This window comes from Mixophyes fleayi, chromosome 4 (assembly GCF_038048845.1).
Source record: "Mixophyes fleayi isolate aMixFle1 chromosome 4, aMixFle1.hap1, whole genome shotgun sequence".
Taxonomy (NCBI): domain Eukaryota; kingdom Metazoa; phylum Chordata; class Amphibia; order Anura; family Limnodynastidae; genus Mixophyes; species Mixophyes fleayi.
In genome coordinates, this window is record NC_134405.1 from 49,899,785 (window position 1) to 49,913,002 (window position 13,218).

At 40.1% G+C, this 13,218-nt stretch overlaps 1 protein-coding gene across 4 annotated transcripts in view; it reads right to left on the reverse strand.

Moving 5' to 3' along the window:
• LOC142151368 (uncharacterized) overlaps positions 1 to 9,767 on the reverse strand; it is a 31,492-nt gene extending 21,725 nt beyond the window's left edge. Inside the window, exons 1-4 of one of the 4 annotated variants that reach the window (XM_075206933.1) lie at positions 9,592 to 9,676; positions 9,190 to 9,325; positions 1,987 to 2,133; positions 1,122 to 1,172 (exon numbers count right to left, since the gene is read on the reverse strand). In XM_075206933.1, the coding sequence (XP_075063034.1) occupies positions 1,122 to 1,172; positions 1,987 to 2,133; positions 9,190 to 9,325; positions 9,592 to 9,597 (340 nt within the window). In that variant the 5' untranslated portion in view covers positions 9,598 to 9,676. Of the gene's footprint in view, positions 1 to 1,121; positions 1,173 to 1,986; positions 2,134 to 9,189; positions 9,326 to 9,581; positions 9,677 to 9,748 lie in introns of those variants that run through there. The other 3 variants (XM_075206936.1, XM_075206935.1, XM_075206934.1) reach the window with 3 other exon arrangements.
• Positions 9,768 to 13,218: the final 3,451 nt, after the last annotated feature.

Sequence of the window (13,218 nt, forward strand, 5' to 3'; positions counted from 1 at the left end):
GTGAACATGCCTACAGTATGACAATTATTAATGACGATACTTCACATCCTATAATTGAATCAAGAGGAGGTTAAAATTTTGATAATATAAGTTTGAGATAACCAGAGAAGCATTGACTGAAACTCTGACGACCGGTAACCACTTTTGCTGCTATTGCTTATTAATAACCATTTGGGTATAAGCCATGGTTAATGTGTACTACCTGTGAATGTTATGTGATACCTGGCCTATTGACATTGTCACTAAGGACAATGAGAAGAGATGGATTGGTCTTACAGGGGATCAGAAATAAAGGAGATTGTAACTGGTCCTTCCCTACTCATGGGAGTTATCTGTCTATGTTGTCCTCGGCTTGCCATGTATTTTTCTCCAGAGCTTATGACTCTATGGAGCTGACCACACAGTGGCACTGATGGGGGAAGTCAGAAATTCTCATCCCCTTAGCACCCCCCTTACAGATAAGCTGGACAATGACACCCAACTCCTGGGGAATCTTATCCCCTGAACCAGGAATCCCCAGTGTTTGAAAATAAAGGTGAATATGACAACTTGTCTGGAAGAGACAAGAGGTTGTGGTGTCTGGTACTGACTGGGCATTAGGGTTTCCACTGAACTGACCATTGACATTATGATAGCAGATAACAGCTGTGTACTCAGCAGGAAAATGTAAAGTCCCAATCTAAACCTACCGGGATCGAAATCCAAAAACATTCAGTGATTGGTAAAGTCTCTCTTTTTGTAACATTGAGTCTGTTGCAACATTTTCTGCCCTAAATCTTAAACTCACAAGGTTTTTTTCCCCATAATTCACTCCTGATGCATCCACATTAATTAGATAAATAATAAAAGTTTCTTGTAACTGTTGTTCCTTATTTGAGACCTAAAAGATAGTAGTTTTGTAGCCTGAACAAATAATAAAAACACTAGTAACCACATGTAGTTAACACCAGTTGCTGAATAATATTTTGATAATACACTTTATAGCATTATTCATCATTTTCATAGATGGTTACCGAGTAACATACATTTCTGGAAGGTAAATATAAAAGCTATTTCTCTTTAACAGATTGATGTACTGTAGAAAGTTGAAGAAGAATATATAAAACAAATTACATTGCTACCTTTGATGGGATTCCAGACAGAAGGAGGCTCTTTCACAGGCAGATCCATACCTATAGTTTAGTTAATAGGCAGAGAAGGTTACTTTATAGTGTACATATTTACTTATAATAAATGATATATCAATTTTCTGATAGTTCAATTTGAAATTATTTGTTCAATCCCAGTAAATATTTGCTCAAGAGAATTCATAGACTTTTTAAAAATGTGTTCTGTGCAGTCCTACACTGATAGATTATACTTTTTATTATACTTTTTAGTGCACCTGGTTTTGCTTCTGTAACTTTGTGTTTCTCGGGGTTCCTACATGTCAAGGTATGATGATTAGATCACTAAGGGTTATGTAGTAATAACACAGGCCTTTATCACAAATAACATTTTGTGAAACATGTGCTTACTTTTGCATAGTAACCAATGCCTTTATTGTCAAGGTGTTGGCGGCTATAAGCCATGTTCCAAAATCTAGTGGAAAACCTTTCCAGAAGAGTAGATTCTATTATAGCTGCAGAGGCACTGTGCAGAAGATATTAATGTGAAGATTGATATTCGGTGAAAGTGAAATACACACCCTGTTTTCCACACGCTCGCTGGGGAACACACAGTTAAAAAAAAAAACATTTAAATGCAAATGTGTGCTTAAAATGCACACATTTGGGGGATTTAATCCACACACAGAAAGTTGTCAAATGAATAAAATGGGAATTATCACCGCTGTGACAGACTTTACATAATACAGTACAACAATACAGGACAAGGAGCAAACTTTAGACACTAAAGACATACTAACCACAATAATACACATTTGTGTACTAGACTTTGTAATTTGAATATATTATATCATTTCTTAAGTAATGACATCTCATTTACGTTTTAAAGGCAGATCAGTCTTGCCAGCATGCTTCATTCTCCTATTCTCTCTGGAGGGAATAACTGGCGCTGAGCCAACAGGATTTGCATTTTCATAGTCATCATTGTCATCATTGAAATCATTGAAATCATAGCTTTGAGTGTGTCCTGCAGAGAGAAAGTTGATGTAAAGTCAATGACATTCAACTCTTTTATTGCATAATATACACGCAACATATTACATTTTACACCTGCAGTCAGGTGAGGAGTGCCCACTCGTCACATTTTATATTGGCATTAATATCTATACCAACAGTTCTGGAATGTGCAGACAAGAGAAAAAATCTTCAGAGATACGAAAATGTAAACGTCACACAGTTCAACTTCCGATCACTGTAGAGAATCCCCCTTTACAATGAAACCTATTCTAAAATACTATTTGATTTAGCTTTATTTATAGCTTAAATAAATCATGAGTATCATAAACAATTTTCTATTTACTTTAATTGAACAAAACACTCCCTAAAACCTTTGTTTGTCACTTATATATAAGATAAATCTTCTTTTCTTCTTTCTTGAGCCAACGTACTCCAAGTGGATAAAACCTAACAACCTGAAAAATCCCCCCCAAAAAAGACCCCTTCAATAGAGAGATGCCACCACAGCCCTAAGGTTTCTTGGGTTGTTAATATGATGTTTTTGTGTAATGTGTAAAAGTTTTAAGATTTCAGGGCTATTGTCACTTTGGGATTACCTATCCTTTTGTCTTTCAGGCTATTACCCATAAGAGACAGACCCTTGTCACCATAGACACCATGGCCATCTTCCCTAGGAACAGGACACTTTTTTCTAGCTGCCTTTTCACATTCCCCAAAAAATACATTCAAGGTTTAAATGGAGTGGCGGGCTGCCTGATCCTAGCATTGATGGTGATTATATCCCTATGTGAAACAGGTTTTGAAAAGGTTCCATACACTATTAATAAAGGTTAAAGCCGCAGTGGACTCTCTCTCCCCGGGAAGGATGCCAGTGGCACTTCCTAAATGTTATTAAATTGTGGAATGTTTAACTGTGTTCGTAAATTTTGTAGTTAGAATGACAGTAAGAGGGCCATGGTCACCCTGGGTCCAAATATCGCTGGATTTGCTGTGAAAGACTCCTCAATTTACAGACCGCTACCATTATGGACAAAGGGTCTTTGAGCTATAGTGGTTGGATACCTTGAGTCCCCATGAAGCCAGAGCCACCACTTGATAGAAACACATTCTGGGGATAACAATAGGTAAAGACCACCACTTAATCTCATCCACGGGGATGAAGCTCCTTCGTGAGAGTTTGTTTACCACCAATGTTTATGGATCCCAATCAGCAGTGATTCCATGGGTTGCATAATGACGAGGATTGGCACTACACCACTCCCTATTATTAAAATTACTTCCACCAATCCTGATGAAGAGATGGGGCATTGTCCTGGTGGAAGACTGTGGCTTTAAAGGGATGCACATGGTCAGCAACAATACTCAAGTAGACTGTGCCATTTAAACAGTGCTCCATTGGTATTAAGTGACCTAATGTGTGTCAATAAAACATTCCCCACACCTTACACCATCACTAAGGTGGTGTAAGGTGTGGGGGCAAGACGGATACATGGATTCATGCTGTTTACATCAAGATTTGACCCTACCATTTGCATGTCACAGCAGAAATTGAGATTTGTCCGACAAAAAAACTGTTATGATTTACGGCATGTTGTAATTGCACAAAGCTGACCAGGAGTTAAAATAGTGAAATAGTTCACGACACGTGAAAACAAGGTAGGGCAGCCTTTACAGCTGGAGGGTAAACACAGCAATGATTATGTGTAATACACTGCAAATCACAGGTGTATTACTGCATGCACTGATTTAGAAAACTCTATCTCACAGACTGCTTCTGGGAAGTTCAATGCAAACTGCGTTGGTCATTTTGGGGTGGGCAAACTGCAAAATACAGCCCGAGGCTGATCACTACAGCCTCAAACTGCACTAGAAGCATGCAGAGACTGTCAAACACTGCTATAAGATGCTAAAAGCTAGCGCAAAATGAGCAATTTGATGCCAGAATTAACTAGAAGGCTCCAGGAGATTCTTGGGGAAAAGGGGAGGAGACAAAAACAGAGTGCTAGAGGCTAGTGGATGTTTTGCTGTGAAGTGTTAAGGTTGTCTGAGATAATGGAGGATCTTCCCAAAAAGAGCCACTGAATACTATTGCTGAACTTTTGTCCTGAGAGATTTTTGCAGCTAAAGTTCTAGACTAAAAGCCAGCCCACAAGGAAACATCTTTGGAGAAACAGGAAAAAGACCCAGCTTGCCTGTGCCTATCAGCTGTCAGCAGAACTCATAAAACAGATACATTTATGGTTTATTTTGATTTGCAATGTTCAAGTATTTTTGTCAAATAAGGGAGACTTCAAATGTTATTAAAACCCCTGACTGGGACTTTGATATTGCTATTGAGAGGTTATGCTGCTGTCTGAAGGAAGAGTTTATTCAAGTCAAATTTGATCTTTTAAAGTTATGTGCAAGCTGACTCAGTGTATAAGGGGCATAATTTGTCACAAAGTTTGTTTATATTACATCAGAAGATTGTTTTTTTTTGTGGAATCACCTAAAATGGTTGCTGATAGAGAGAATTATAAGTTGTTCAGTTCTACAGTTGCTGGGTGTGATTGATTACTGACTGCATCTTACAAGTAAATAAGCTTCATGTGTCCAGATAAAGCTTCACTTTAACCTGATTCCAATTTACCCCCGAGGGTTCTGCCTATTGTAAAGTGACCCCAATCTACAGTCATTTCTGCTAAAGCATCTAACCTGAACAAGCTGGGTTAGTCATCGTTTCATCTCTAATGATTTTGTGTGATAAATGTTGTATAATTCCTCTAAAAGTCTATCGTGATCGATTTGTCTAGATAATCTGCTGCAGAAGCATTTGGTGTAATGGCCTAATTAACTCATTAGCAACTGGTTGTCTCCCAAAGTATTTATCTAGTAAAATCCATTTCACTGAAGCGTAGTGCCTAACTTCAAAGTGAGGTCTATTTCTTCAGTGACCTATGTGTTGTGGTGATTTATGTTTGCATATTGCTGATATTGTTGAACCAAGATTGCTAAAATGTTATTTATTTTGTGACATGTTGAATTATATCTCATATTGAGTGTAATAATCGTAGGCAGGATATCAACAGCATATAAGGATTTGTTCACACAATCTCACATTCAAGAATGCAGGTGAACACATAATTAGAACAGTAAATGCAAACTAGCAAGGCAACAGGTATGCAGACAGTGGCAGCTGAAAAATAGGCAAATGTCCAGGCAGCAGGTATCAAGAAATACATACAGGGGTAACTGAGGTCTTGCCAAATGTTCAAAGCAGGATTGCAGGACAACAGACTGTGGTAGCCAAAGGCTAGGCAAATGCCCATATAGCAGGATTTGCACACCATAGTAGCTGCAGGCTAGCAAAATGTCCATATAGCAGAATTATAGGAATGGTACGGTAACTGTAACCTAGGCAAATGTCCTCATAGGAGGATTGCAGTATTTACACATTGTGGTCTGTTCCCAGGTAACAAGGCAATGATCTCCACCAAGCAGAGAGAGAGAGAGAGCTAATTATAAAATACATGAAAACAGTGGCTGCAGTCATGGTAGGGAGTGGAGATGAACTCTTTACAGGTAAAGCGCAAAAGGCCCAAAACAGCCCAAAACAGCAGCACCTCTGGTGGAACAAAGGTACTGCAGACCACATAATATTTCAGGACACAAGCCCTAACAGAAATGTTTTTCCACACTTCAACTGCCTACTTTTGATGAGCCTGTGCCCATTGTAGCCTCAGTTTACTGTTCTTAGCTCACAGGAATTGAACAAGATGTGGTTTTCTGCTGCTGTAGCCCTTCTACTTCAAGGTTCATATTTAGAAAAGGTCTTCTGCATACCACTGTTGTAATGTATGGTCATTTCTGTTACTGTCGCCTTCCTGTCAGCTTGGCTATTCTCCTCTGACTATTGTCACTAATAAATGGATTTCGCCACCAGAACTGCCATTCACTGGATTTTTTATTTGTTTTGAGCTCCATTCCCTGTAAACTGTAAAAACTGTTGTGCTTGAAAATCCCAATAGATCAGCAGTTTCTGAGATACTGAAACCACGCTGTCTGGCATTACATAATCAAAGTCACTCATATATCACTTATTCAAAAAGTACATGATGAAATTAAGTAAGCTGATATGCAGTTCCCAAACTGAGGAAGATGTGCCAGTTTACTCTGCGCTAACACCTCCTAATATATTGTTTTACTGTTGAACAGAGATTTTGATTAGATATTGGTGGTGGGAGGACAGTAGGCTAATGTTATCTCTTTTACCTTGCCAGCTGACTCTTTAGCCTGAAGGCAGCCATAGGTGTCAGCCTAGCACACCTAGTATCCTTAGGGACGGTCAGAATCAATTATACAAACAGTTGATTACAAGCACAAGAGAGGCTTTATTATAACAAATTATAAACTCATGGTTATACTCTCTTAGACACAAGTACTAAGAAGTCCACTGTACAACTAGCCTAATAAACAACCATACCCTAAAGTGGCTATATTTACCATATCCCTTTGAGCTGCTGAGCCACAGGTTTATTTCTTTACCACAAGGAAGGATTTAAGTCCGGTGTCTTCCTGCTTTTTGTAGTGCACAAAGTCTATGATTCGATTCACCATTTTGGTCCCAGATCATCTCAGAAGGAAACATAACTCCTAGTTAATACTGTCCCAAAGAGAAGACTCCAATTGGTGGGTTAGTGCCTCTTTTTATTCCTGGCCTGGTACCCATGGTGGTGTGGCTTCATTAGAGCACTAGTTAGATAAGCCACCTCCTCTGGTTTGATGCCTGCTTTTCAGAGCTCTCATTTAGCCTCCCCAAGTCTCTTATAACAGCAAACACTTTACAGTGAGCAATTCCAGACAGTCTAGCTGGACATAAAGTTGAACAATGGGCACCAACATAACCAAAAAAAGGCTCTTTGTATCTTCCCTCCACCCAAGTCCTTCTTTCAGCAGGTAACAATGCAATGATCTCCACCAAACAGAGAGAGCTAAATACATAATACATGTCATTTTCTGCTCTTCGGCAAATGACTGTAAACTTAAGCCCTTTGATGAAACTTTAAGCACACTTGCTTAACGATTTTACCCTGCAATTCTGATGTTCTATGCTTTGTTGATAACCGTCTTTTCCTGACTGCATTTAGTAACCAGGGGGAGGGGGCACACTTTTACCCTCTACTTTACTAATAGCAACTAAGTCCAGGCTGGCCAAACAAGTGTCTGGTCACCACAATCTAGTGGAATTCCATACTTGTTATATGGGAGGCAATTGATAAATGGTAAATTCTGTAGTACAATACTTCAATAAGGTAATGTGGCATTATGCCTATATGTGCTAGGGTATAGGTGGTGAGCATCTTGTTGATTGATACCCAAACTGGAATTATAGAATCTCTTTTTGTGGTTCCATGATTGTCAGATATTCAATACTGCTATTATGAACCACTTCTATTGGAGTCCAAGAACAATGGCGCAGTCACACTGTTTATCCCAGACCAATGGCACATAGACAAGTGGAGTCCCAGGACAGTTTCTCACATACTAAATTAAAGTTAAGCACCACTGTACTAGATAAAGGTTTTATTTTGAGTCACTCTACCCTGTCCTGTTTGCTCAGCCACAGTAAATTTTCTTTCCTGTTCTAAACCTCACAACCTCTGCACCAGTCCAGATATAGACCCACAAGGGATAGTCTAAAAAAAAGACAATGAGCCACCTTTGCTAGCAGTGGATGTTGTATATGCGGTGTAATCCAAGGTCCTGTTGGGACCATTGATGTTTAATTTGTTTAAATAAATATGTAATTATTGCAGTTAATAGTACTTTGTGCTTGCAGATTAAGTGTGAAAGAGTCCATACAAGCAGCACGGTGGCTAAGTGGTTAGCACTTCTGCCTTACAGCACTGGGGTCATGAGTTCAATTCCCGACCATGGCCTTATCTGTGAGGAGTTTGTATGTTCTCCCTGTGTTTGCGTGGGTTTCCTCCGGGTGCTCCGGTTTCCTCCCACACTCCAAAAACATACTGGTAGGTTTATTGGCTGCTAACAAATTGACCCTAGTGTCTGTCTGTGTGTGTGTGTGTGTGTGTGTGTGTGTGTATGTTAGGGAATTTAGACTGTAAGCTCCAATGGGGCAGGGACTGATGTGAGTGAGTTCTTTGTATAGCGCTATATAAATAAATGGTAATAATAATAATACAAGATCTCTTACCCTGACATAGGGATCCAGAACAATTGGGAGGTTAGGCAGCAACATTGCAGATGAAGTTCAATATTTATAAATGTAAGCTTATATACTTGGGGGCTAAAAATATGCTTTCATCTTAAACCTTAGAAGGAACTCTATTGGGTGGATCTATGATGGAGTAGGAATTATGTATAATTGTAGATCATAGATTATCAATAGCATATAACGCCAATCTACTGCTCCCCGTGCATGCATTATATTATTATGTATTAAAAGGCATATAGACGTAATATAGAATAGTATAACTTTGACTGCCTCAGGGAAGTTTGTGACAATTGGCCTCTATGGAGAACAGTAATCAGGTATTACACCATCCAAAGAGTATACATAGAGTGCAGGACAGCTCCCGTAAGACATTATTAGATAGACTTACATATCACATGTTTGACAAAGCATTCCATGGTGCTAATATGTTATCAGAATTATGTGTAGTGTAAGTGATATATAGGGTATGATGGGACTTGTAGTTTCACAACACCTGGAGTGTCACAGGTTAGCCAACACTGTTCTACACTGTCCTTTGCACACAGATGAAGTATTAGATTATAACAGGTTAGAGATACATTGGTTGAATGTAACCAAGTCTAACTTGGTTCATAGATAACGGGACACTTGCTAAATAATATATTTCCTACACCTATGAAGAACGTACAAAATGTACATATGCATTAATATTTAGCAGAGAGGTTTCTTCATAAAAACACGTTTCCTTCCCAGTATTTACTGTACCACTAGTATTAGCACCATGATACTTAATACATTTGTGGATGCAAGTCTCAGACATGGCAGGACATTAGGACAGCAGATAAAAAAACAACAATAAAGACTGTCACGTACCTTGCTTAGTCCTGTCCATTGAATTCCCGTAAATGTTCTGCATATTGGTCTCTTGTCTTGATGTTTGAAGATTACTTTGATATTGAGATACGAATATCAGATCAGACTGAATGTAAATTATCAACCCACAGCCAAACTATTAATACAAATATTCAGTCACTTTCAGTCAGGCAGTTTGCAATATGTAAATGAGGATTTTTGTGGTTTATTAACACTATTTTGTACTAAAATTTTCCCTTCCTCTCCAAGAGCAATAGAGCAAAACTGAACCCACACCCAGCCAGAAACAGCTCCCCAAAGAATGGTGTAACCATTAAGTTTCACACAATCTAAATAAAATCCCTATTTAGTCACAATGTAGCACAACCCCACTAAGATAACTTTTCCTTTACCGTTACCAACCTTCATTTATCAGTTTCTTCTTTATATCTGTGTCTGACCTGTCCTCATTCTGTTATATAAAATGCAAAAGTGAAAGTTGCTTCAATCAATTTATAGGAGCCAAAAGCAGAGGGTTTCTCTAGAAAAAAATTAATACACAGAAACTCCCTTAGCATACCTCTGTGAACCACATGTCTTCCTAATACTACCGCTTTCATCTTGTTCATCTCTCTGTTTTTTTAATCACTTTTGTATCAATTTGTTTGTTCATTTTGAGATGAACGATGCTACTGTTGTTTGATTTCCCCAAATATTTTCACTTTATAAAAAGCATGCTATGATGACCACAAGTTGCTGGACATCATAAACATAACAGCTAAGCCCACTTGGAATCCCCTTTCACCACCATTTAGTAATTGGGAAATGTAGCTTTATCTATCGTAATATGTGTTCCCAGGTTTATTGCAAATGATTGTGGTTCAGCAGCCAGGACTAAGATTTAGTGACTGTAGCTCCTGTGGGGACGGTTGTAGATTAGGCAGTAATACGGTCAGCCAACTGACATTTTTTCTTAGAATGTTATAATCACTGAGAATGCTGTATGCAATGGAGCTGGATTGCACATGTAACCAACTGTTTGCCTAAGTGATTCGGTACCTGATAAGGCTGCTGAGTGAGCCAGGCTGACACATAAGGCTGCCTCCAGGCAAACCAGTCAGCTGACAAGGCAAGAAAGCAAAACATTCACCTGATATTCTCATAGGCAGAATTCAATATCATATTTTCAGCCTGTCTGGGATCTGATCTTGTCAGGAAGCCTCCACTTCCCCAATTTATTAAATGTTCTGTGTAATGTTATAAGATATATATATTGTAAATATGTAATAAATGTCTCTGTAAGAGAGCTAAAATCACCCCTGGTGTACTTTCTTGGCTAAATGCAAACTCTATGTCCCTTTTCCCCTGTCTGCTGATAGCCCAGGTCCCAAGACAGATGATATTAGCAGTGACTAGTGGCCAGCCTCACTGGGAGCCCTGCCAATAGCAAAATACACTAAGGGGTTATCTTCATATCAGCAGGGTGCACAGAGAAAGAAGTGGTTGGTTCTCTATGTGCGGTATGTGTTGTGTTCCCTTTCCCCTGTGACTATATACTGTGGTATATATTGTGGTGATTTATAGCAAGAAAATTCATAGTCATAGACATTTACCTAGGTGTAAAAAACTCGTCCATTTGGGAGTACAGGGGCCAGGGGTATAAGGCTGTGGTATAACCTGATAAGTGTCACATTAATGCATATGTAAGGTAAAAGGGCCACTCTTTAACTGTAGGCACAGGCATTAAGCAAAAAACATACTGGTATTATGATGCCTGTCTACTATTTCCTAGTCAGTTTTTTCTGTCCCATGAATCAACATTACGAATTTCAATGATACATTTCCTGAAGCCCTTTATCAAATGTACAATACAGAAGGTTATAACATTATCCTGACTATCCGCTTGTGTACCGACCCGGCAAACATCTGACTACTCGCTATATATCTGCTCGGCTATTGGACTTTAAGTATTATCACCAGTATCATTACAGGATATTCAAGCCCTGCAATGGCGTTATCCAGAGATCTGCCTATTAAGCGCTGCGTAGGATGTTTAGTCCCCATGCTAGTAGAATGCGAGGCAAAGCTGAAATTCCTGAAGAACAGTTTTATAATTCTCGAGTTACAGGTTAAGCAAGAAATTTGCCTCGCAAAAGGCTTGAGATGTAATGGTTTCCAGGAATTTGTATTTAGGATGTCTCAACGTGAAATTCGTATCATAGAGTTGTAGAATCCATCACCGCCATTGTCTATAACATACCCATCCCCTGCTGCTCTCCCTCTCCCACCAGCTCGGTTTGGAGGGGACCCTCAAAAGTTTCATGGATATTAATCAATGCCAGATGCATTTCCAACTGTGTGAGTCACATTTCCAGTCTGAAAAGTCAAAGGTCTGGTGCATGCTTTTGCTTCTTAATGACACTGTCCTGTCATGGGCTTCTCGATATAGCAAGACTTCCTGGTATTAGAGAATGACTTCCTCAAAGTAATCAAACAAACCTTTGTTGATCCAAACCAGAAGGTTACTACTGAAATGGCATTATTGAAATTACATCATTTGAGACGCTCAGTAGTAGAATATACTACAGATTTTCAAAGACGGGTCCTTGACACTATATGGGATTCTAAGGTGCAGATGTCTGTTTACCATAAGGGACTGTCTGAGACCATTAAAAATGAAGTAGCCTGCGCAGATGACTTGAACTTCTTATCAACCATTGCATTGCTTGATTAATTGATAGACAACAAGAAAAGAGGGTCTTAACCTGGACGTACCCCAGTTATCAGGAAATCACAATATGAAACTATTATGGGAATTCTGAGGTCAAATCCACTAAGGAATTTGAGTTTGAATCCATGAAAGTAGACACACTTCACAAATGTAGTCTCAATGAGAGAAGAGAGCATTGACATCAAGAGAACTTGTGTCTATATTGTGGCTAACCAAGACATTATGTCTCAGAAGACCTCAGAGGACATTTGCTTCCTTAGCAGAAGGAGACCATTCAGTTCAGGAGTCTGTGAATTCCGATATATCTCTGCATTGGAATGCAATTATTCCTCGTCTCTGTTAGGAACTCCCAAGTCAGTACAGTGAAACTCGGGAACTACTCAGAAGGCCAGGTGTTCGCTGGAGCCCCTAGTGGTGAGGACAGACTGGGCTGCGGGCCGACCGAGGGTCGAGTAGCGTATACTGACTTAAAGGAGTTTCCGAGGAGTGATTGGTGGACTGTATATAAGAGAAATCCAAGGTCTAAAGGTCACAGACACAGATGCAATATCCAAGGGCAAGCGAAGGGTCAAACTCACAGGCAGAGAAGCAAAATCCGAATTCCAGGCAAAAGGTCAAGGTCAGAAGAGAAGGGTCACAGGTCCAATAACAAGCAGGGGTCAAACACGGGTGGTCAAATCTAAGGTAGCAGGAACCTAAACGGATAGTACAAGCAGGCAGCAGGACTGAGGACAGAACGCTATAACCGGCAGTGAGGCTAAGTCCTCACTGCCTTAAATAGTACTGATGGCCAATCAGGACACAGTCCAGAATGTGTCCTCAGCTGCAGCATAAAAATGCAGATCCTGCAGCAAATGGAAACAGCAGAGTGCCAGCGGTAACCTAACTCCCTAATCAGCCCTAATTGACTGATCCACAACAGCCTTGCATGGCTGACTCAAATTCCCCCTATGCGCACGCGCCCGGCTGTTTGACAGCTGGCCGAGCGCGGCGCCAGAAGCTCCCCTGCGTCCTGGTTGTTGCCTAGGCAACCGGGACGCTGAAACCGGAAGTGACGCCCCGGTTGCCGTAGCAACAGGCGGGGCGTCCCCAGAGAAGCAGGAAGAGTCGCGGCGGCGCCCGCGGCCGCCGTGATCTCTAACAGTACCCCTCCCTTGAGGAGGGGTCAAGGGACCCCAACTTCCAGGTTTGGAAGGAAATCTCTTAAAAAATTCCCTAAGGAGTTTCTCAGCGTGGAGACGCTTCTGCAGTATCCAAGATCGCTCCTCAGGGCCATAACCCTTCCAATGTACGAGGAATTGCACTCGACCTTGAACTTT